Source organism: Colias croceus, chromosome 3 (genome assembly GCF_905220415.1).
Source record: "Colias croceus chromosome 3, ilColCroc2.1".
Taxonomy (NCBI): domain Eukaryota; kingdom Metazoa; phylum Arthropoda; class Insecta; order Lepidoptera; family Pieridae; genus Colias; species Colias croceus.
In genome coordinates, this window is record NC_059539.1 from 10,602,124 (window position 1) to 10,626,978 (window position 24,855).

Genomic DNA, 24,855 nt, shown 5'->3' on the forward strand with positions numbered 1-24,855 from the left:
GCTTTCCACCCGCGGCATCGCCCGCATAGTTCCGTTCCCGTGGGATTCCTTTCTCGGGTATCAAAATATCTCTATACCAAATTTCATGCAAATTGGCTCAGTAGTTAAGGCGTGATTGAGTAACAGACAAACAGACAGAGTTACTTTCGCGTTTATAATATTAGTATGGATTTATTTATTTACAGCATACGCCAAACCATACATAACATATAAAACTAAATTTTAAACATATCACTATGTCCTTAGTTCTAGGTACCTCTTACATTCTTCACCTATCATTCCCATCCCTGACACAAACAAATCATATACATACTGGTGCAAAATTGAGGAATGAGTTCAGAAAGCGAAAAGCTGTTTATCAAAGAAACCAACATAAATATAAACCAATACAAATATATTCAACTTAAACTATTTATTCTCCCTTCAAAAGTTCCAAATGCATTCCATGATAGCTTCGGAACGTTGTTACAAAGTTGGCAATGAAAAGATTTCTTTGAATTCCTTCGCAGGAAATATTTAAAGAACTTGGAACTTCAAATTGGTTTGTAGATTGATTCTTTTGGAAAAGGAAAATAAGGCAGGTAAGGTTTTTTTTGGGGAAGGAAAATTTATTAAATTAATTTGTTTTTTTTTTTCGCCTCTCTCGCCTGATGGTAAGCTGAGAAGTGGCCTAAGAAACTAAACAAGCCAGTTGCTCGAGTTTCATGCAGGTGAAATTTATTAGGTAATTTACCAGCCAGTCGCTTCGCTAAAGCGAAATTTATTAGGTAAAAATTTAATCATACATAATTTAAATGAAGAGTAAAACATATTTGCAGTTTAAACCAATAGGATTAAAGGTGCTTTTTTGATAAAAAAAATAAACACAAAAAAATAGGAAAGGTTATTTCACGTTATTTCACACTACAGTACACACATTTAAAATAAAATAGTTTCAATAGCAGACACAAAAATAATACAATAAGAAAAAAAACAAGAATTTCTTAGTCTTTATTTAATTTTGAATAATTTAACTACGATTAAGTCAACGAATTAAAACATTATATTGGGTTAATACCTAATCTCCTCTAATTAATTTATTTTCGAGATGGCTTACCGGCTACAGATTGTTTTTTGAATGAACATCTAAGTTTTCCAATTAAGGTTTAGATTTTGGGATAATTATTTATATATTTTAATTATTAATAGATGAAATAATCACGTAATTACGTAAAACTAGATATCCCATGAATACACTCGCGGGAAATTAGAGGTTAATAATTATGTTATTGTGCTATTGTTTTTAATGTTTCTGTAAAATATTGCGTACTTAATTGAAGGAGTATGAGTGCTTTATACATATATAGATATAAAATGTGTAAATAAACACATATATAGATATAAAAATGAAACCCGTTTCGCGTTGTTACGACATCACGTGTGAACTGTGAACGGCTGAACCGATTTCGACAATTATTTTTTTATTATATTCCTTGAAGTACGAGGATAGTTCTTATGTAGAGAAAACGTAAATATGTACTACGGGCGAAGCCAGGGCGGACCGCTAGTATCATAAAATAATATAAATTTAACACTTGACACAAATAAAATATCTCTTAAATCCTTCAATAAAATGCTACTTACATAATATTAACGATAATAAATCACAGGAAAAGTAAGTTCATTATACCTAAAATTTGTTCCATGAAATAATTATAAAAGCTTGTACCGCGCTATGAATTTTAAATTAAATACTCCTTTCTCACTTTTTCAGAGGTTTTCATAGATTTGTAACGAAATTCATTTAGAATAAACTTTTAACAATGTATTGTTCAGATTCCTCTTATATTCCTCTTATACTCAATTGAATTAAAATTACGTGCCAGTTCTTTAAAAGGGATTTTTTCAAATTTAAAATTTACTTTTCATAATGTAATAGAATCCACGATTAGACTTCTTTATTAGTTTGTTCGCGCCAATATACTAGTCTTCATTTATGGCAACTTTCGCTTGATAATTTGTGTTTATTTAATTTAAAGTTCATGTTTATTTACTTAATTTGAAAATAAAAATAAAATTAGATAGAAAAGTTCATACCTTACTTAAATATGAACATGTGGAAGAAGTCGTGAGGAACTGCGCACGCAGTTTAGTTTAATATTTTTATGAATATCTAATCGAAAATGACTCCTCAGCACACTACTTTAGCCTATAATTCTCAATTATAAGTCTCAATCAGTCCATGCATAAAAATATATTGATCGCGTGGAAGTTTTCGTGGGAAATTACACAAGCAATTTTAACATTTTTACAAATACTAGCTGTGCCGCGCGGTTTCTCTCGCATCGCTCCACTCGTATTAGGGTGATGATAGCTTCCTCGATAAATGGGCCAACACCAAAAGAATTTTAAATCGAACCAGTAGTTCCGGAGATTAGCGCGTTCAAACAAACCAACCGACAAACTCTTCAGCTTTATAATAGTAGTATAGATTGATACAGATTACATCAAAAATGCTTTCTCCAAAAATAATTATTTTCACTTATCTTAGTTATTTTCGCCACATCATAATATGGCACCTGGGGTGCTCATAATTGTTCCCAATCTCGATTCTCGTAAACAGAAAACATAATTATTTCTCGAACGGTCGAACCCCTTAACAAATCACCATTCAATTATGCCCTGAATGATTAGGGTTTTTGTATTTCGGGATCTGAATTAATCAACCACGCTAGCAATTAATTTCGTGTGCATGAAAGGTTTTAGAGAATACAATATGGGAAATATGTAATGAATTTTGAACGTTGTTTGTGTAGTGAGTAAACATCGACTTTACTCACTATCTATCACATATTGAAGAAAGTTGTTAATTTTATCTATTCAGGAAAATTACAAATGCTCAATTCAAATGTTGGCGTTCAAAATTTTAAAATTCGAATTTATAAAATACGCAGATTTTCTTTATAAAAAATAGATCCTAGAGTTTGTAAAATTCTTATGATAAGTAGGTAAACATAGTAGATAAGTATACAGAGTACCAAGAATACATTTCATTCGTATCATTTTTATCGTTGAAATTATGAACTTGATATGAAGACTAACTGTTTAACTTTGACAATAGACAATAGACAATAGACAAACATTTATTCACAAAAATAACACATTATTACAACAGCTGACAATCACAATAATTAAACATAGAAAAAATACAAATAAAAAACACGAAACACATAATTTATGACAATTTTATACATAATAAATAAATAAGTAAATAGGTTGCTAATAAGTGTTATGGCTGTGAAAGGGTCCTGGCTCAGCATATGTCATGAGTCGACTGACTCACGACGCTGTTGATTCTGCCAGAACCCAGAAGGCAGATGGAACCAAAAACGGAAAAAAAAAAGAAAAAACTAACCAGAAGTAAATAAAAAAATAATTTAATAGGCAATATAAATAGATATAATATAATATTATAAATTAATATAGTATTATTTACAAAGATAAAATGCAGGGATGAAAGAAAGTTGGTATATACATACACACACATACATACGTGTGAAGAACAGGTCACAAGAAAAACACAAGAAGATCAGGACAGAAGAGTAAATAAAATAATAATGTTTATACAAGTACAATATGGAATGAATAATAAGAGGGATACAAAGAAAGATACAGTGTGGCTTACGGGGGAAGAAGCTGAAGCGACATGAGATACTTTTTGTATGCACGTCGGAAGCTAAATTTAGTCTGCAGACATTTAATAGGAGGTGGTATATTGTTCCAGCATTTGGTAGCAGCGTATCTGAAGCTCCCACGAAATGCTGCAGTTTTGTGTGACGGCACTGACAACTCCTTGGTTACACCCCTGACCTCATTTCTGCTTGTTTGGCTTCGCCACAACAATTTAGCATAAAGGTATTCGGGCGTTTTATTTTTTACAATGTCAAACATCATACAAGCCAAGAAAAGATTTTGACGGTTCTTAATTCTCAGGTGGTTAAGAGAATTGATGAAAGGAGTTACGTGGCTACGATGAGGTATATTTAAGCAGAAACGAGTGCAGGCATTCTGCAACCTTTGAATGAGTCGCTGAGATCGTTCCAAGAGGCAAGGACCATATACGGCGACACAATAATTCAGCTTCGATAAAATGACAGCCTCACAGAGTCGAACACGCAGATCGACACTGAGGAACTCGCGAATTTTGTAAATCGTCTTAAGCCGGTAAAAACAATTACTCACTATTTCTGTGACATGTCTCTCGAAGTTAAGGCCTCCATCGAAAACGACTCCCAAATTACGTGCAACAGCGACCTGCTCAAGTGGACACGAGTCGATTGAGAGGGAAGGACTGTACATAGATACGTAAGAGATCTGTTTTTTAGTACCAGTTATTAGAAATTTTGATTTGCATGGATTAAGGCACAGAGAATTCCGCGTAGACCATTCCGAGATACGTTGAAGGTCATCATTAATATTCTGTAGGCAGTCATGAACACAAGAACGGTTTATAGGGAGATATAATTGCAAGTCATCGGCATATAGGTGGTAATTACACTTCTTTAAACAGTTTGCTATGTCCGCTGAGTACAAGATGAATAGCAAAGGCCCTAAAATAGATCCCTGCGGAACTCCTCTTGTGACAGGATACAACGCTGATGAAACATGAGATCCATCGGACTTTGTTTTAATTAATGTCTGTGTCATTTCCTACTTAATCTTCTCAACAAATTAAGGTTTCGCTTTAAGTAACATAATATGTTGGTATATTAATTAAATATGTATTTAGTATTAAAATAAAATACTACAACATTCTTTGTGTCAGAAAGAAAGTGGTGAAAGAAATATCATATAATTTGTCTTATATTTCTTTGTCATCAATTTATACTAACTAGCTGTCAACAGTCAAGTAAGAATGAGTACCGAGTAATCCACCTCTAATATAAACGTCAACGTTGTTTGTTTGTTTGTCAGTTTATTATACCACATTACTCATATTAATCATCACGCAGGTAGAAAAATTTTTGATTACAAATATTCCCATCCATATACATATTACAATACATATATTATATATTCTCATTCATAAATAATATAAATACCCACTTATCTATCCGAATTATTTAAATATTTATGTAGTTAAGTATAATAATATTGTTTATTTTATAGTATTTAGGTATATGCATATATTATATGTACACAATATGCAGACGTATTTATAAATTTTTACTTTTAGTGATAGGAACAGTTATAGATGTAATTTTATTATTAGTATTTATATAAATGTAGGACCTCGGAAAATACGCGGGCAGACTGAAAATCAGCGCTGTTCGGGTGCTAGCCCACAGCATGGCTGAGTCTGTTCCGATTGCCTAATATATTATGTTTACTTTTTAAGTTAAGTTAATCTAAGTTTTTGTTGGCAATAAAGCTTTTTTTCTTTCTTTCTTTCTTTCTTTCTTTCATAGGATAAGTATCTTGATTATTTCCATAATAAATTTCGATACATCTCACTTATTATATACTAGCTTTCCGGCCGCGGCTTCGCCTGCTTTGTCTAAAACCTAATAAATTATACACTAAAACCTTCCTCTGAACCGCATCAAAATCCGTTGCATAGTTTGAAAGATTTAAGCATACAAAGGGACATAGGGACAGAGAAAGCGACTTTGTTTGATACTATGTAGTGATTATTCTCATAATATTTATTATGTGTACTTATGTCGGTAAAACGAACGGTTTTTTAAATAATATAATATGTACCTTTTCATCTAGGCACGCGGCAGCGTGTCAAGCCGAGTTCAAGCGAAGAGAACTGGCGAGCAGCAGCCGTGTGTATATTTACACGAACCATTACGAGCCACTTTTCACCCCCTTATAACTCGAAAACTATTTAAGTTAAATAAACCAAATTTGGTACATATCAAGAGGACCTCAAGATAAACAAGAACCTTTTTCATAAATACAGATTAAACAGTTGCGTAGATATTAATATCCAAAAATCGCAATTTTTAAGACTGACTGACTTATAGACATATACAAAACCTAACCCACTTCCAGATGACCTAGAAAGTTCAAATTTTGTAATCAGCTAGGTAATAGTGAGTGTACAAAGGAAAAAATCAGAAAATACTGAATTTATTTGTATTTAATTTTTTTTTCAATGACATTAATTTTGTTTGTATGGAAAAATGGAAAAGTTTAAAAAAATAGAAAATAGTATATTCACCTTACTAGTCTTAAAAAATAGATCAAAACTAGTCAGTGGCCGAAAAAAATTTTGAAATCCATCAATAAATGACTGAGATATAGATTATTGAAGTTTACATATTTTAGCGCGGAACATCTGTAGATTCGATGCGCCTCTGACATCACACTCACTCGCGCTAGTATCGCTAGGGCGGATTACTTCGATTGCATGATTTCTTTATTCAAAACTATTATTAAACGTAAAATAAAAGAAAATTGTAATAAAAATATTGCTCATACAGTTAAAAATAATATATAATTTTACAAATTCACATTTCTTTATTCTTTATATATGAGTGTTTAGTTTATTTTTAATTTCAGTGTAATGGAAGAAGGCTTTGTCGAAGGTCAAAATGATTTAATTTGCGTAGAGGACTACCTACATTTCTCGAAAACTATCAGTCGTAGGTAGGTATCGGTCTCCGAAAACTGAATACCACCCCACCAGAGCCTCGCTAGTCGTTTGCCGTTGGGCAGAGAGCGCGTACGCATTAACGGCAGCCATTTTTCGTTTTTGTCATCGCGCGATGTAATTTTTTACCTAACTTCGTAAGCTCATAACTTCATAAAATATTACTGTATGGAAAAGTGAATTATACCAGGGGAAAGGTGAGTTGCTTTACAATCGTTCATAATAAGTTGATATATCTAATAGTTTAAAATATTTTTCTTAGCAACAATATTACCCTAAAAATGTATGTGTATTATAATATGGACCACCGGCATGTTTTGAATATGGACTAGTGGTCCATATTACAAACAGTTTTATTTTAATTTATTTTAATTTGATTGTTTAAGGATAACATCTACAAATACAGACAAACATGGGATAAGGAGGCAATGGCTAATGCAATTAAAGCAGTAGAGGGGCCTTCTAATGACCCAGCGCGCGATATAACGACACCGGTTGATATAATTCCTGATAACCTGATACCTCAGCAAAGGGCTGTTGTACCTGAACCCGATAACTGCTTACTTGAGACAAAGGCTGTTGCATCTCCCACACCTTAATCTGTAATTGAACCATCACCCCAGACTCGTTGATGGACATCATGAAGCAAATGCACAATCAGGAGTGTCAACACTGACCATGAATGATTCAATAGTTAGTTCTACATCATCTAAATCATATTTTTCGTCAAAAGTGTTTCAGCCTATACCGCATTTAGAAAAGTGAAAACTGTCAGCAACCGAGGAAGAAAAACTACCAAGCCTACAATCTTGACATCTTTTTTTCAATAATTTTGTACCAAATTCAGTATAGTCCATATTTAAAACCATGTGGTCCATATTTTGTACACTTTTTTCTAATGTACAATAATGACATATTTTAGAAAATGTTGATTATTTCTAAGATGTTAATGTTCCTTAAGAATTCTAATATTTGATTTTGTTCCTAAATAACTACCGAATCTTTTAAAATATATAAGGCTGATTAATCTTTATAATTCTGAGTTTTATTACAAAAAAAACCTTATGGTGGTCCATAATTGGCGCACTTACTCTAATATTAATATTAATATAAGTGAAACATCTTTAGGCGCGTTTAGAGTAAAATTTCAAAATCTCGTCATGGCAATACCGTAACGTCATGGAGTAAAGCGACGATTCTTCTACAACGATCTTTGCATCTTTGTAATAGTGTGTGTACATATTCACGCTGGATGTTTAGAAAATCATGTACAATCTTTTAAATAGAAAACGAGTTTAAAAAATTGCAGATAATGACGGGGCAATGTGCGCTGACATTCATAACGTACAAGAAAATATAGAAAATAATACTAAACAAACCATACAAAGAATCCGCAAGAAAAAATATAAAAAAAATCGTATATAAAAAGTATTATATTCATAAAGTACCTAAATCAAATTTGCAGAGTAATTTTCTGTACAAAAAGTAATCATATCCCACCAAAAACATAAATGTAAAAATTGGAGCCGAGTTCAATCGTTGACTTAATTTGCCAAAAAAGAAATGAGATCTAATTAATAAATAAATAAAATAAAATAAAATTGTTTTATTTCAGGAAATGTTGGGTTCCCATATAAAAGTAATATATAAAAAAGATTAAGATTAAAGACAATTAGAGCATCATTTATAGTTTTTTCTTGGCTTTATAGGTTTATCCCTAGCATAATATGGTGAGTGAACTTTGCACCAGTACAGAAGTACTGGATTGTCATAATAGTTAGAGGCAGCCACCAGAATACTATTACTGGAGCGTCTCATTCTCTCCCAAAAATTTGCGATTCGAGATCTCATTAAAGCCCTGAAATCCGGGACCCTCGTCTCCAAAAACATGCCAGATGCACTACAGAACCTGGGCAGTTTCATGAAGAGTCTGTATGCGTTATTATACTGCACTCTCAATGAAGAAATCGCTTTATTTGTGAAGTTGCACCACAATTGACACGTATACATGCACATGGAATATGTTTTAAATAACAATTTTTTAACGTCAGTAGTGCACCTGGCAAATCTTCGCGCCAGCATGTTGCTCCGGACTGCAAGGGCCCTGCGCTCTCGTTCAATATCTGAATCGTCTCTTAGATCCCCCGTCAAAATGTGACCCAAATATTTAAATTGTTCCACGATTTTAACAGGAGAACCATTCAAAAATAACCCAGGTATTCTCTCCGGTCCCTGTCCATATCTAAATACCATCAATTCGGTCTTTAAGGCGTTATACTTCAAGCCGTGAGAATTAGCATAATTCTCACAAATTGAGAGTAGTTTTCTCAGACCCTTAATTGAGGGGCTCAGCAGAACCATGTCGTCGGCATAACTTAAATTGTTTACGCACACGTCGCCAAGATGACATCCAACCCTGGTTCCCCTGAGCTCGCCAATCAATCCATCTATGTAGAGATTGAACAGGTCCGGAGAGGTTAGCCCTCCTTGACGTACTCCACATTCTAACCTATACCCGCTAGACATGGAGTCGCCCCATCTGACATAATTTGTTTGATTTCCGTACCAGAATCTCAACAGACGCGCTACACTGTAAGAAACTCCTGTTGCTTCCAGTTTATTCCAAAGAATACCATAATTTACCAGATCAAAAGCTTTACTAAGATCTAAAAAGCAAGCATACACCGATGTTTTGTGTTGCTTATAATAATTTATGGTACTCTTTAGGCTAAAAATAGCGGCGTCCGTTGATAGTCCAGGACGAAAACCAAACTGTGCTTCATTAATATTTAATGATCTCTGTATTTCAGGATGAATAAGACGCTCCAGCACTTTACTTAATATAGTTCCTAAAGATATAGGCCTATAGTTAGACGAATCGCCTAGATTACCGCTTTTATTTTTAGCAATAGGCACAACTATTGTTCTTATCAAATTTTTGGGCAAATAAGAATATTTTATGCACTTGTTGTATAGGTTGCACAAATGTTCGACCAACTTCTCACTTCCCCAAATTATATGCTCAATGCTGAGACCGTCATAGCCGGGTGATTTCCCCCTTTGTATGCTTTTTATGGCTTTTTTAACATCTTTATGAGTAAATTTTATGCATGATTCCTTATCTATAGTTACTGGCTCGTTGTGATTGACGGTCTCAACACCGGGCACACTCTTGACAGGGAGAGGCTTAGTTTTGAATTTATTAGCAAATATCTCTGCAATCTGATCTGACATTTGCACACCATCTACAGAAACCGATCTACTCTCTCTACCATTAAGCTTTTTTGTAGTTTGCCAAAATTTTACGAAGTTTTTGTTTTTACTGCATGTAGCTAATATATTCATCTTAATACGATCTTCATTTTTCTGACACCACTGAATTTTATTTTTAAATATTATACGGCTCTTTCTCATATTATCATATAAAGGTCCATTTAAAGGTTTTCCCGATTCCACCCACTCCTTAAAGCAATATCTAGCTACCTGATGGCTCTCTCTAACATGGAAATTCCAGCCTACTACATGTTTCCTATTTTTCGTTTTGTTTACTACGCTTCCACTAAAAATAGCAGCTTTTTGTAAAATATTCACAATATGATCGTATAATCTATTAATATATAAATGATGCTCATCAAGATGTTTACATTGGTGCATACTACTACATTTACAAATAAAAATATCACAGAAATTGTCCAATTTATCCAATTTATTTTTTCCAATTAATTAATGTGTGCCAAGTTCTGCAGACAGTCCAGAAATTTATTTATAAAGATGTATTAAGTTCTTAGGTTGACTGAAAACTCAATTGTTTTATTTTCCCTTAGAGAACAATGTTTATTCCAAAATATAACTTTTTTAATTTGAATAATATAATTATTTTCACAAAGCAAACAACTAATGACCTATTGAACCCCATAATTTGATGAGGCTAGTTTTACATACTGTTTATATTTTGTGAAGTTCTAAAAACTAGCCTCATCAAATTATGGGGTTCAATAGGTCATTAGTTGTTTGCTTTGTGAAAATAATTATATTATTCAAATTAAAAAAGTTATATTTTTGAATAAACATTGTTCTCTAAGGGAAAATAAAACAATTGAGTTTTCAGTCAACCTAAGAACTTAATACATCTTTATAAATAAATTTCTGGACTGTCTGCAGAACTTGGCACACATTAATTAGATCTCATTTCTTTTTTGGCAAATTAAGTCAACGATTGAACTCGGCTCCAATTTTTACATTTATGTTTTTGGTGGGATTTTAATATACTCATTTATAATGATAAAAACGTATTAAGACTTAAATTGCCACAGTAAACCTATAGTTTCAGTATCCAAACATAGTAGTAAAAGCCTAACTAATTTCTTAACTGCAATTTATCAAGCTTAAGTTATTAAATGGAATTGACTTATGACGCTTCGTGATAAGCCCTTTAATAGCACTTGGTTAATTTAACTTTTATAGGTTAGTGGCTGTGACGTCATTTATTTAGTTTATTTCACATAAAATTCTACGTTAAATAACGTTTTTTATTTAGCTCGTTTTTCTAGCTAAATACAACGTTACTCCCGCGACTTCGTCCGCGTAGTCAATGAAAATCCCTCATAGAGCTTGCTCCCGTGGAATTTCCGGGATCCATTGTATGTACCTTGTACCTTTCTCAGGTCTCCAACTATCTCTGTACCAATTTTCGCTCAAATCGGTTCAGTGGTTTAAGCGTGAGGATGATATTATAGAAAGACAGTCAGACATAGTTTCTTTAGCATTTATAATAATATGTATTAAGTTACGATTAAATAAAATAATAATTAATAAACATGTTAAAATCGGGTCAGTAGTACAAGAGGTTACTCTCACAAATGTATATAATTACAATTAACAACAGAAATTCGCAGCCTTTGATAAGTCTTGAATTTCAAAGATTGTTAAATATCGCTTTACCAAAGGATTTTTATAAAATAATTTTTGAAGCTTCTTCTGATAGTGGGTCTTAATTAAATTAATATAGGTACCTACGTAAGTTTTTTTTTAAATATGTTATTAAGAACCTATGTATTTTTAATATTAACAATAAAAAATAATAATATATGTCAAAATATGTTATTAAGAACCTATGTATTTTTAATATTAACAATAAAAAATAATAATATATGTCACTAAGACTTTTACAAGCTTTTTCAATTTAATAAAATATTCAAATTAAAATATTAAAACATTATCACGTAATTAACTATGATAACTAAAAACTAATAAAACACCACACAGGACTCAAGCTCTCTGATAATTAAAATCCCTAAAGGAAGAGAATAAACACTAAAAAGATGCGATACGTCCTAAGAACCCGATAGAATAGACAGATCTAGGCAATATTTCCCTACTTATATTTTATATTGTCTTGCAATCCTATGCAGCAATAAATAGGCCGGCTATTGTTGAATGCAAGTAATTATTAAAGTCTATTTTCAGTTCCGTAATAAATATTTCCAATCGTATAGTAAAGCTACGTGCGTCACATTTTGCATCATAAAGTAAACATATAAATAGAATGGCCCAAAATTTCCATTATTTTTTATTTCATACCTGGCACAGAAAACTGTTTCTGCATTTTGAAGCTAGCTGCAGCTGTTTTACATCAAACGCCGACACCTCACCTACACTAAAACACTGAAAACACTTAAAATCACCTTAAATAAAAATGACAAAAATATATTTTTAACAAATAAAAATAATTTATTATTATCAAAAGGAAAATGGAAGTTAATACGCAAAATTATTAGTTGCAAACTTCACGCGCGATAAGCACGTGCTTTTTCTCCTCGGAAGTGGTTTGGAACGGACCGGATCGGCGGCGTTCGTGTGAGCTTCTGAAGAGGGGCAGTATCGTAGGGCGGCCGCGGCTTGGGCGGCGGCGCGACGCCCGCCCTAGGCGCGCCCGATACCAGGCGATCATGAATTACCAGGAGTTAGTCGAGCACGTGCGCACCCACTGCGCATGCCCGGGAAATGCTAGGGGAAAGCGAGCGAGACAGGTATACTCCAAAAATAGGGGTGCGAATGAAAGAGCGAGAAGTTATATCGGGAAGCGCCAAGCAGTCTGTGAAGTTGATACGTTGTAATCTTGTTTTGAAGTTATTCATGATTACTTCACTGAACACCTGAATACGCAAACTTTGATATGCTGTCAAGCGACCCAATATGGTACTATATTGAAATTCGTTTAGTAATATCAAATTGGAAATTTATCGTTGTAGACGAGTATAACTATAAAATATTATCTATATATAATGAAATTTTATGTGTGGTAAGTAAATCAAAATGTATATCACCACCAAATTATTTTTTGTAGAATAAAACATGTAATATATTTTATATAGATTTAAATGTTTGCAAGATAGAGCATATAAATCGCATAGAGCATATTTTACTTTTACTATTTAACAAATTTATTGTTACTTTACTTCACGTACGTAAGTTAAGTATACTTAGGTATACTTATATATTTATGATAATTTTGCATACACAGCATCATCATTGCAAAATCTTTTTTTTCTAAAGACACTGATAATTCATAATATAGGTACCTACCTACTATAAAAGTTCCAGTGAAATTGAAAAACTTTTTTCATTTGTTCAATCAGCACTGTCAAAATTGTAGAAATTATATAATATTATAATATTAAAAAAAAAATTCAGTCACCTAGAGCAAAAAATTCGATCACGAAGCGACATTCTTGGCGATATTCGGGACGTGAATCTTTTAAAAATTTTCAAACTTTTTTGTCTGAGTACTTTGAAAAAGTTTTGATCAAATAAACTTTATATAATATTTATAGTATTCAAGCACAGCATACATTAAAAAATGTATATATTTATCAATACTTTATTTAATTCACATTTAGTTAAACATACTCTCTTGACCTTTTACAAGAAAATAGCAATATGAATTAAATTGTTGAACATATTCTCATATTAAGAAAATAGCGATACGAGTTTTGATATTTAACTCAATATTATTGCGGTTTAAAAACACAAGCGGCTCTCAACCTAAACAAAGATATAATTGACTTTCCATTTATTCCTTTAGTCCTGGTATACTTAACCTTATTCCTGAAATTCAAGGAAACTTAAGGACCTTATGAAGCCCCGACCTCAATATGCCTTTGAGATAAATTAAACAAGAATATATTATTACAATGATAATTATTATTAATTGAGCAGATAAATTATTTGCTTCTTCCACAGCTATGATTGTATTATCCTTAAATAAAAAAGAAATAAACAGTAATAGATATTTTGTGTTACGTGTTTTATAAATTCACTAAAAATGACATTAACTTTGCACATGATAAAAATTGTTTACAAGACATAAAAAGATAACCGAGACATAACCCTATATTGTGTTAACACGCCTCACAAAACATGACAGCCATAAAAGCTCAATTTTCAGCATTTAGATTACCTACCCTGACATCACCGACACTGACAACGGTGTGACAGTGACGGGCGTATGTCGACGTCATCACCGTCACGTTCAGCCCCATCGGTACCAGGGTATCATGAAGCAGGAGAGATCGAGCGGCGTTCTAAAACCGGAGTTGTTTAGAAATAGAACGTAAAGGCGGGAGTTCACAAATAGATATTTTATGCGCGCTCGTCTATGACGAGCACTTCTTAAATATGGAACGCTAGTGGGAGCTTTTGTTTCTACAAGTTCACAGATTACATATCCAGTAGTTAAATACAAGTACAGGCACAAAGGAAAGTTCAGTTCATGCTGACGAAACTAGTAAAATATTCAAGACATGACCCGATCCCTGTAAAAAAGAAAAACCTTGGATTTTATTTCGTTAGACTAGTGCAGTAAAGCACTGAATATAACAAAAGAGTGAATTCTAAACTATGTTTGTCAAATGTCAAAAAAATACACAAAAAGCTTCAGGACAAGTTTCAAAAAGCCAACATCACGCGGTGTTCCCAGGCGGTCACCCATCCAAGTACTGACCGCGCCCGACGTTGCTTAACTTCGGTGATCGGACGAGAACCGGTGTATTCAACGTGGTATGGACGTTGGCGATGAAATGTTTGAAAATATTATACATAATGATTTATACTATAATCTAACTACGTCATAAGCTCCTTATAATAATATTATGTGTAAATATGTTTGGTATGTATGTACATACCTACATACGTAGTATAATTTATTAAATTTGTAATAATTAGATGATAGATTCTATAAGAGTGTGTTCACAACTACCTAGTCTAAAGAACATTCACTTTGCAGCTTAGATTTAATAAAGCTTAAAAATTATTTTATCAAAATATTATGTTCCTGAATAAAAAATAATAAATAATAAAAACTTCTTAGTGTGCCCTTAACACACGTGAATGCTTGCGCGTAACAGCCAACCTTTTCTCAATAATCTAGATTGACATTAATACAATCAATAATGTCAATTATCAATAATTATGTTTGTACGTTTACTTTTACGGTAGGAAGTGGGCAAGGTTACCACCAACGCTATATAGTAGCGAGTAAATGTCAAATATATCTCTTGTATATTGTCAAAGAATAGTTTGATCACAGTTTGATGGACTGACAATAAATAGGACTGTATTTAGGAATGACTTTTGAATTGTAGGATATTAAATGTTTGTTTTTATTTACACGGATGATAGTGGTATAGGCTTGGTACCTATAGGATGTTGGTAAATTTTTGGTGCAAATATCGATTCGATTGGTCGAAAGAAATTCCTGTAAGATATTTGGTTGCAGTAAAAAGTTGCCCAAAAAACATAGTGTTCGTGTGTCTTTTATTCACGTAGTAGCCTCGTTACTACGTGAAAGAAAGACACACAAACAAACTTTGGCATTTATAATATGTATTAGTTATGATTTATGGATGGCATTAGGTATATATTTTTTATTGTAAACAATAAACATTATTTTTCAGGATAAAACAGACTTTTTTACGTCCATTATTGAATACAATAAGCAAATTAATACTATTCGATTAAATCTATGTAGATGAATTTAAATATAAGAGTTTTGGAAGTTAAATGCAGAAAGCCATAAATTTTTGTTAACAAAGCGAAATTTATTAAAATACAGAATTTACAACGTCCCTTTGAGTTTATAAATATTTATTGCTACGATATTTCAAATTGGTTCCACGTATTTGTCTTCAGCCACAAAACAACTGACAATTTCAAATGTATATTAATTTAACTTTCCTTCGCAACCCATAGGTACTAATATTATAAATGCGAAAGTAACTCTGTCTGTCTGTTACTCAATCGCCTAAACTACTGAACCAATTTTCATGAAATTTGGTATAGAGATATTTTGATACCCGAGAAAGGACATAGGCTACTTTTTATCCCGGGAAAATGACGCAATCCCGAAAATCCCACGGAAACGGGAACTATGCGGGTTTTTCTTTGACTGCGCGGGCGGAAACCTAGTTTTAATATATTTAAAAGTTTTTAAAAGTAAGTGACTATTTCATAAAAGAGAGCGTTTGTACCGAGCTCTCGTGTCAGAAGTGAAAATTCTTTGTCAAGATTCCAAAGATACCAAAACCGTCGCCTTACTCCATGACGTGATGGTAATACCATGACGCGACCTTGAACTTTTAATCCCAACGTGCCTAAAGAAGTTTCGCTTCAAAAATATAAAAAAGCCAGATACGTGCTTGTTTAAATGTATTTCAACATATTTGTTCTATAAAACATTACAATTGCAAAAAGAAGACATTTATTTATTAACTAGCGGTTAGCCCCGGCTTCGCCCGTGGTACATATTTCGCAATAAAAAGTAGCCCATGTCCTTTCTCGGGTATCAAAATATCTTCATACCAAATTTCATGCAAATTGGTTCAGTAGTTTAGGCGTGATTGAGTAATAGACAGACAGACAGAGTTACTTTCGCATTTATAATATTAGTAGGGTAAACTTGCATAATTCGTACCTGCGCTTAAATCGTACCTCGTCTATATCTCGGCTTGGGTAATAGTTACCAGCGCCTCTGGTGGCATAAAATGTCAATAATAGTCGGCCATATTGCCATGTGACAAATAAATACCTGTTACGTTGCTCCCGACTAAAATATTTATCAAGTAAGTTTTTTCTTACTTTTTGAGTAATTTTTTCGCACACTTCACAAGAACTGTCTTCCAAGTATACCGTTCATAAGTTGTTTAACTGTTTATTTTATATTTATGCGTATATTTGTGAATATATTTCACATAGTAAAGCCGGCTTGTTCGTTGACAGTTTTTTTTGCGGCAAATTTGAAATTCTTTTGATACTTGTGCCTATTTCGTACTCGCAGCAACTTCTTAAAACGTACCTGTACGAACGAACGAAAACACCTCAAAAAGGAAACAAGAAAAAGAAACAAGAACAAGATGAAAATGACAGTTGGTATTGCAAAATATGTCAAGAAGACGTTAAAGAAAACATGATTAAATGCGGTAATTGTGAAGTATGGGTACCTACCCATACTTCACAATTACCTACATGAGCTATGTGCAGGGACAACTAAAAAAACAAAATGTTATTACTGCGATGACTGTCAGGATTTGGCAAAGACCATCCGCTGTATTAATAAGAATTAATCTAGGTACATTAAAATTAAGAAAAAGAGGAGAAGATTATTAAGATTGTGATTTTTAAGACTGTAAACCAATGATAGGATCTCAAAGTACGATTTAAGAATATACTAGTACGATTTAAGATGAATGGTCTTAAATCGTACTTTTTTTAAGTTTTTGAAAATTGTTTATTTCTCAGAAGTTTATAAGATATATGTTATTTTTTGTTGAAATACTAATAGAACATTAGTGAAATTATAATTACTTAATATAAATAACTGTGTATCATTGTTCATTTCCAAAATTTTTGAGGTTCTCCTTAAGTGGTACGAATTAGGCAAGTTTCCCCTATGGATTATATTACAAGTTGGCTTTGCACTAATAAACTAACACTTGCACAATCGTCCAATTACAACAAATTTATAAAGAAACTGTATTAAATGTAATTCTCACGCTACATTTAAATATTATTATAAGGTGTGATTCACACAAGAAATCATTAAAATATAGCATACGGTTTCATTCCACGGTACTAAAAAATGTGATGTAACTTATATTTCAATTTTAGTGCATTTTTCATTACATAAATAATCACATATTTTAGAGAAAACTGAATTTTTATATAAATCAACTATGCTATTTTGCTTAGGTTCATGCAAGAAGCTTATATCTAATACACTGGAGATAGCACTATGAACGTTGACTTGTCACGGGAAGGTATGACCTTGAATGACCTTCTTCCCGTGACAAGTCAACGTTCATAGTGCAATCTCCAGTGTATTAGATATAAGCTTCTTGGGTTCATGTTATACAAATTTCGTAAAAGATCTGCTTATATTTTAGATGAATAATTATAGATTCAATTTAGAAGGAGTAGTCTAAAAAATAATAATAATATGAAGTAATGTAGGGTGGGTCTACACCAATGAATTGTCAGACAAATTAAAACAGAGCTTGCGTATTGTTCCACGTAGTTAAAAGTGTATTCTAAGCCTAACTTATTCTATTATAAAGGCGTATAAAGTGAATTACTTGACCTAGAATCATACTGACCTCTCGCTACTAAACTGTTATTTCTTAGTCGTCCAAGGTTGTTTATTTTATATGCAGTTTTGTTTATAATAACGTTACTATATGTTTATCTACCGTGCAGTTAAGAAATCCTAATTTATGGATATTAACAGGAAAATATATATTGTAACCTGATTTTCAAAGTAGTAAAATATGATGTCGAAACTACAGACCCGGCCTAGAATTGATTCTGTTAGAGCAATATTTAATTATAATTACCTAAGTTATAACATCAAAAAATCGTTATAATGTACCTATTTAAAAAATGCCATCAATAAAATCAGCCCTATAAGATAAAATTGGAAAAAAAATCAAGTTAGATTTAATTTTGTGTTATATGTACGCACCAGTCTTTATCTAACCTACCCAAATATGAACCATAGCACAAAGAGAAATACCCTATTTGCTTTACCTTGCATTTATATCCGTATTTTTACAACCAAACCATAATCAAAATTATAAACTTAACGCGGACGTATCAAAATAGTCCATCAAAATCAATAATTTATTCAAGTCGGCGAACTGTGTGATTTTTTCCTCATGTTTACTTGCAGAGGCTAGTTATAATTAAATGAACAAAATATCTGGGGCGTTAATAACCGTCGTCCAGATTAAACAAAGAAACGGCCTTGGTGCCGGCGCGTACGCACTACGCACACTCCCGCCGAGATGTACAAGAAGCAAAAAAAGTGATCTACAAAAAAAAATATTTCACATGGTCCGATATTAAAATCTTAAACTCTTTATATCTTATAATATAAATAAGAATATAAATAAAGATTAGATAATATATAATATAAATCAATAAAGTTCAAATGAAATTAGGTACTTCAATATCATACTTATGATTGTCAGAGCTACGAATGCATACATCATGAGTCAGATAGCATCCAAAAGAACTACTTAATTAATTAGTTTAACATGTTACTAGTCTCATTTTGTCTGCTGAAGTAGAAATTATGAAGATGTGTGTAGATATTATAAAGGATACCAATGGCTCAACTTACATTACGTTGCTGACCGTACAAACCGGTTCACTTTCAATCCGCATTCCGTATAAAGCGCTGAATCATGCGCAGTTCCAGTGATTATGAAAATAAGGCCGGATGTACACCCGACGAGTAAGAATAATACAGTAAACGGAAAGTTTTAAAATTTTATTTTTACGTCCAATATGATATAAATCAACAATTGCAAAAGAGCAGGTTGTTATTACAATTACATAAACAATATTACAAAAATAATTAAATTTCTGCTCCATAATTTTCCGCGCACTAGGTACATAAGTATAAGAGCAATGGCTTATTTCTGCTTATAGAGCAAAAAATAAAAAGATAATTGTTAGAATTATGAATGTGCAACAAAACATTTATTTCAAGTAAATTCCTACAATGCGACATATTTATAAAGCGGTGAAGGGTCAACATAAACCAAATGTATCTCTGACTTCAGTTAGATCAAACAACTACCTTAACCATAGAGCAAGAGAAAGTAATAGCTTATTTTATTATCTGTCGAATTTTGCAATCATTTCTCAACCAGAACCAAGCCCTACAAAATAAGAACATTACACACAAACTCAGAAATCTAATAATTTATCACTTTTAGTTGAATCTAGCTGCGATCATGCATAAGTTTTAATTGCTTCAGTCTATCTGTTTCAGTATACTACATAGAAATGTGTATTTTTATTTTGTTTAACAACATATTGGCTTTTTTTCCTTTCTCCCCATGGTTGCTAATAGAGTTTGTACAGTGATAAAGCCGCCCATTATGCTTTATATTTAACTAACATTCCGACTGCTACTTCACCCGCTTAGTCTAAAACCTCTAAATCAGTCTATCTGTTAAAAAGATCGCAATCACGTCCGTTGCCTAGTTTTAAAGATTTAAGCATACATAGGGATAAAAAGATATAGGAACAGAGAAAGCGACTTTGTAGTGAAATGTCATATTGCTACGTATTTATTTTCATGCACAATACAGTGTTAAATAAATATGCGCACACCAATTCAACTGTTCAGTAATCGTTGCTTACAACATATTTAAAGAAACTCGTATGTGACCGGCCTACAGCGTGTGTACTACGTTCATTCATGCTCATCTTGGTGTCACCGACCGAAGATGAGCCATGCAAATAAACTTCCTTGAACCTCGACACAGAATCAGCGAAATAAATTATGTTTATTTATACCAGATTTGAGTTGTAAATAAAATTGTGGACTTGTATTTTTTGTAATCATTTTGGTGATATTTCTATGGAGTTTGCGTATTGGATGATGGGGTTCTAGGTTTACAGGCTTAGGAATCTTCGTCTAACATCGGAAAGGTATTGTAAACAGGGTGATAGCTCAAACCGTTAGTTCTTATATATACTATATTGCATATACTAACGTTTTTGTCTCCCTTTTACAATACACAGTAGAATTATTGATACATAATATATGGTCCCTATGTTTATAATATGTTACATCGTGGTACTTCTATGTCATTTACATACTTGCAAGTTTAATTACGGCATTTTCTAGTGAAATACATGTGAATTATACTTCCCCATAAGCACTATGAAATATTATATAACCTCCACATCCAAACATGTGAAATTACCTTCATACAGTTCGCAACACGTGACAATATTTCTCAAGCTCATCTAGGTCTTTTGTGATTTCATCTACCATAGTATATGAACGTGATCTTATGTATGCCAGCAAACCCGGCATAGAAAAGCTCCTTACAAAGAATTTAAAGATCTTTATTAGAAACGTGAGGCCTTAAAAAGAACCAATGCCATATAAGAAGACAATATTAGACTTAGAATGGTGTTCCGAATTAGACAACGCAATTTAAATAATTACTAATTAAGTGTAACCTTGCTCTACAAAATGGCATTGTTTCAATGATTCTTATAATACGATATGATAGAGCCTTGGCGTCTGAAATCGTTTGTCCTGTCTCTTTATTCAATTATGTGTCCAATAGTTAGTAAATTATAAAAATAATTATGGTTATGAAAAATAATATGAATAATTTATACGATTGATTGGTACAAAAGGTGTAGATAATGTGTATTATTTATTATCTGCGCGCTCTAGCTACTCTACTCCCAGGTTAATCGAAACGCAAATGAAATGAATATAACCTAAGTTACTAAGGAATACTGTCACTTGCTGCTGTTGAAAAAAATTTTAAAATGGGAAAATAGGAAAAATGTGGCTTCTTTATTAGTAACTGGATGTGCTCCGCGGTTTTACCCGCAGTGCTCCACTCCTGTTGTTCTTAGCGTGATGATATATTTATATCCTTCTCAATAAATGGGCTATCCAACACTGAAAGAATTTTTCAAATCGGACCATTTTTGAGATTAGCGCGTTCAAACAAACAAACAAACAAAGTCTTCAGCTTTATTATATTAGTTTAGATTACTATTTGTTTTCAGAGAAGAATTAGCAATACCTACTTTTAGAATCTGTTTTGACCTCAAAATGTGGTCCCAGCATTGCTTTGCTTCATTTTCAAATCACTGAAATGACTAGACAAGATCCAATCAAAGCTTACTAACGATTTAACGACCTCATTCTGGTTTAGCTATGACTTAAAATTCCTATTTGACGATTGATGCACATTACACATCCTTTATAGTTGCAATTTAATCTATACTAATATTATAAAGCTGGAGAGTATGTATTTTTGTTTGTTTGTTTGTTGGAACACGCTAATCTTAGGAACTCAATAATCCGTTACCCGCTCTATTATAAAAAAATAAAAAAACTACTGATGCAATTTGAAAAAATATTTAGGTGTTAGATAGCCCATTTATCGAGGAAGGCTATTATATCGTCACGCTAAGACCAACAAGAGCGGAGCAATGCGGGTGAAACCGCCGAGCACATTAACATTAGTTCACATAGAACTAATGTTAATGACAATTTTGAAGAAATAGGTTCACCACGAGAGTGGTGTTAACATAGTAACATTTTTACATACCCATGGTAATAAATTATGACAATTTACCAACCTTTTCCTCATAATAATTTTATTCATATAATTTGTAGACCATTAACGTATGAAATTAAGACTATTTTAATGGGTTACCTTTGATATTACTACGAGAAAGATTATAATCTATTACTTGTTTTTATCTAGTACCGGATTAGCTTCAAGGTTGAAACATTTGGTGCATGTTTCTTTATTTCCTTTTGTCTGGTATTTTTATTCGCGATATTGCATATTATTTACAAATGCCTGATAATTAAAATAGATTATTGACAATAAGTTAAAAAATATGTTGAAAGATATGGAAAATAGTATAAAATTGATTTAAGAATACTTTACTTGAATAATTCGAGCTTACGTCCCGGCCTTAACAGCAAACTGCTGACTACGCCGTTCGCATGGGAACGGAATGCGAGCGTGGTTTTGCTGTGTTAGCTTTTAAGACTTCTTTAGCAGAATTATTAAAAATGTATAATGATTCCTTAACTCCGGTCTGCATCGAGAAGACATGTGTGTAAAAGACTCATTTTAATTATTAAAATGTTTTAAAGTAAATCTGGTTTTCTTTTGGGGCCTCCGGCTGTGGGACATGTAATTAGCTTCTGTTTAGTTTCATCGCCTTATAATAATATTGTTGCGTATTAAATAATAGCTGGGTATATAATATATAGTTATTTTTCAAAGATCGAATGATGCAGTTTTAGCTTGCAACAAACCCAGCCTTGAGTCTTCTTTCATTGATTTTTTTTTTGATATACGTATTGAATGGTTTTGGTTTTCGTCTTTTACACGGTGAATTTTTCTACATGTGAATTTTTGATCGAGGTTTTTAACTGGTTTAATGTGTAAAATGATGAAGAAAATGTAACAAGAATAAAATCACTATTTTGCGTACAACACTATTTATCATACCAAAATGCAAGCCGACCTTTGCATGTTATTATAATGTAAATGTAAATGTTTATTATATACCAATTTTTTTATTTTCCATTGTAGACAAATTAAGCATTCTACTTACATGTTTTTTTCATTTATTATATTATGTATTCTGTGCTATTTACATCTCGTTTATGAAGCCAAAAAATATGAACTTGTATACATATAATTTATTCGCAAACTGGTGTAAGGCCATAATATTTCACAGACATGCCTATTTATGTAAATTACTGTATAAGAGATTCATATCATACGTACATACGACTAATGAGACAACTTATACAGACAACCAATCAAATACACCACTCTTATAGTATAACGACTACGATAATCAGTCTTACTACATACAACATAAAAGTTATTTTCCCTTGAAGTGATTTCGCGAGTTCTACCAGATTGAGGTCGTGATGTTTTCGGCGATGTTGCAAGTTCAATGCCACGGTCAGGTAATCTCGTGCATTTCGTAATATTACATAATGGATCATCAGAAGTGCCATAAGCTTTTGAGAATCGAGTTCGATTTACGGTAAATACATTTTTATTAACATAGCACGAAGGTACAAAGTTAAACAAATTTATTTAATGAAAATATTTAGGCAATACGGATGTATTAGCTTTCTTGTCTTTTTGAATATACTGTTTATAAGATCTGTATATTTTCAAACAACAAATAGAGTCAAAGTGAATGATTTTTCAAACTGCTCTGTAGTATGCAATTGGTTGGAGTTTCAAGAGGCTGCAAATATGGAGTTCAACAGATACGTTTGTTTGAAAAAACATACCAATTTTAAATCGAAACTGCTGAAAGAATGTTGTTCATATAGGTAGCAGAGGACTGTTCCTTTTGATAGAATAGTTTACTACTGAACACTATTCACATAGAACGTATTAGGTCTAACCATACATTCTGATTTATGAAAAGAAAGAAAATACGTATCATGGACACATACACATAAAAAAGATACAATATAGGTTAAAGGTATTCAGTTATTAATAAATGAATTGTCATTACCAATAATTGGTGGATACATCCATCCATACTAATATTATAAATGCGAAAGTAACTCTGTCTGTCTGTCTGTCTGTTACTCAATCACGCCTTAACTACTGAACCAATTTTCATGAAATTTGGTATGGAGATATTTTGATACCTGAGAAAGGACATAGGCAACTTTTTACCCCGGGACATAGTATAGGTTTTATCCCGGAAATCCCACGGGAACGGGAACTAAGCGGGTTTTTCTTTGACTGCGCGGGCGAAGTCGCTGGCGGAATGCTAGTAATATATACATATATACACAGAACCTTAAAAATAAGAAAGGACTTTAAAAAACTTACCTCAAGGCGCACATTCTCACTGCCATGTCCTCGTGCATCCTCCCTTTTAGCTAAACGATGTCCAAAATTTTTATTTCCTCGGATATACAATAGTGTCAACAAACATTGTAACATAACACTACTATCGAACTACACATGCAAGAAAGTCATAAAGAAATGGTTACAAACGCTATCTTTTGAAGAAACCGAACAATTACTTAAAGGACCACTGAGCTAACACACATGCCTTCACTCACAAACAATGACACATACTCACACACACACACACTTACACACACACAC

General features: G+C 32.6%; 1 protein-coding gene, 1 long non-coding RNA gene and 1 other non-coding gene across 3 annotated transcripts in view; 1 reads left to right on the forward strand and 2 right to left on the reverse strand.

Annotated features, from left to right (window-relative positions):
- Positions 1-12,482, reverse strand: part of LOC123705916 (calcium/calmodulin-dependent 3',5'-cyclic nucleotide phosphodiesterase 1-like) — a 338,062-nt gene extending 325,580 nt beyond the window's left edge. Inside the window, exon 1 of the mRNA XM_045655017.1 lies at positions 12,221-12,482. Within this exon, the coding sequence (XP_045510973.1) occupies positions 12,221-12,245 (25 nt within the window). The 5' untranslated portion in view covers positions 12,246-12,482. The remainder of the gene's footprint in view (positions 1-12,220) is intronic.
- LOC123705922 lies at positions 6,611-7,292 on the forward strand. Its single transcript, XR_006753351.1, has 2 exons — positions 6,611-6,837; positions 7,027-7,292. It is a non-coding gene; the product is annotated as an uncharacterized LOC123705922 (long non-coding RNA).
- A 2,111-nt stretch (positions 12,483-14,593) lies between the features above and the next one.
- On the reverse strand, positions 14,594-14,712 carry LOC123690771. Its single transcript, XR_006751334.1, has one exon. It is a non-coding gene; the product is annotated as a 5S ribosomal RNA (ribosomal RNA).
- Between the last annotated feature and the right edge of the window lie 10,143 nt (positions 14,713-24,855).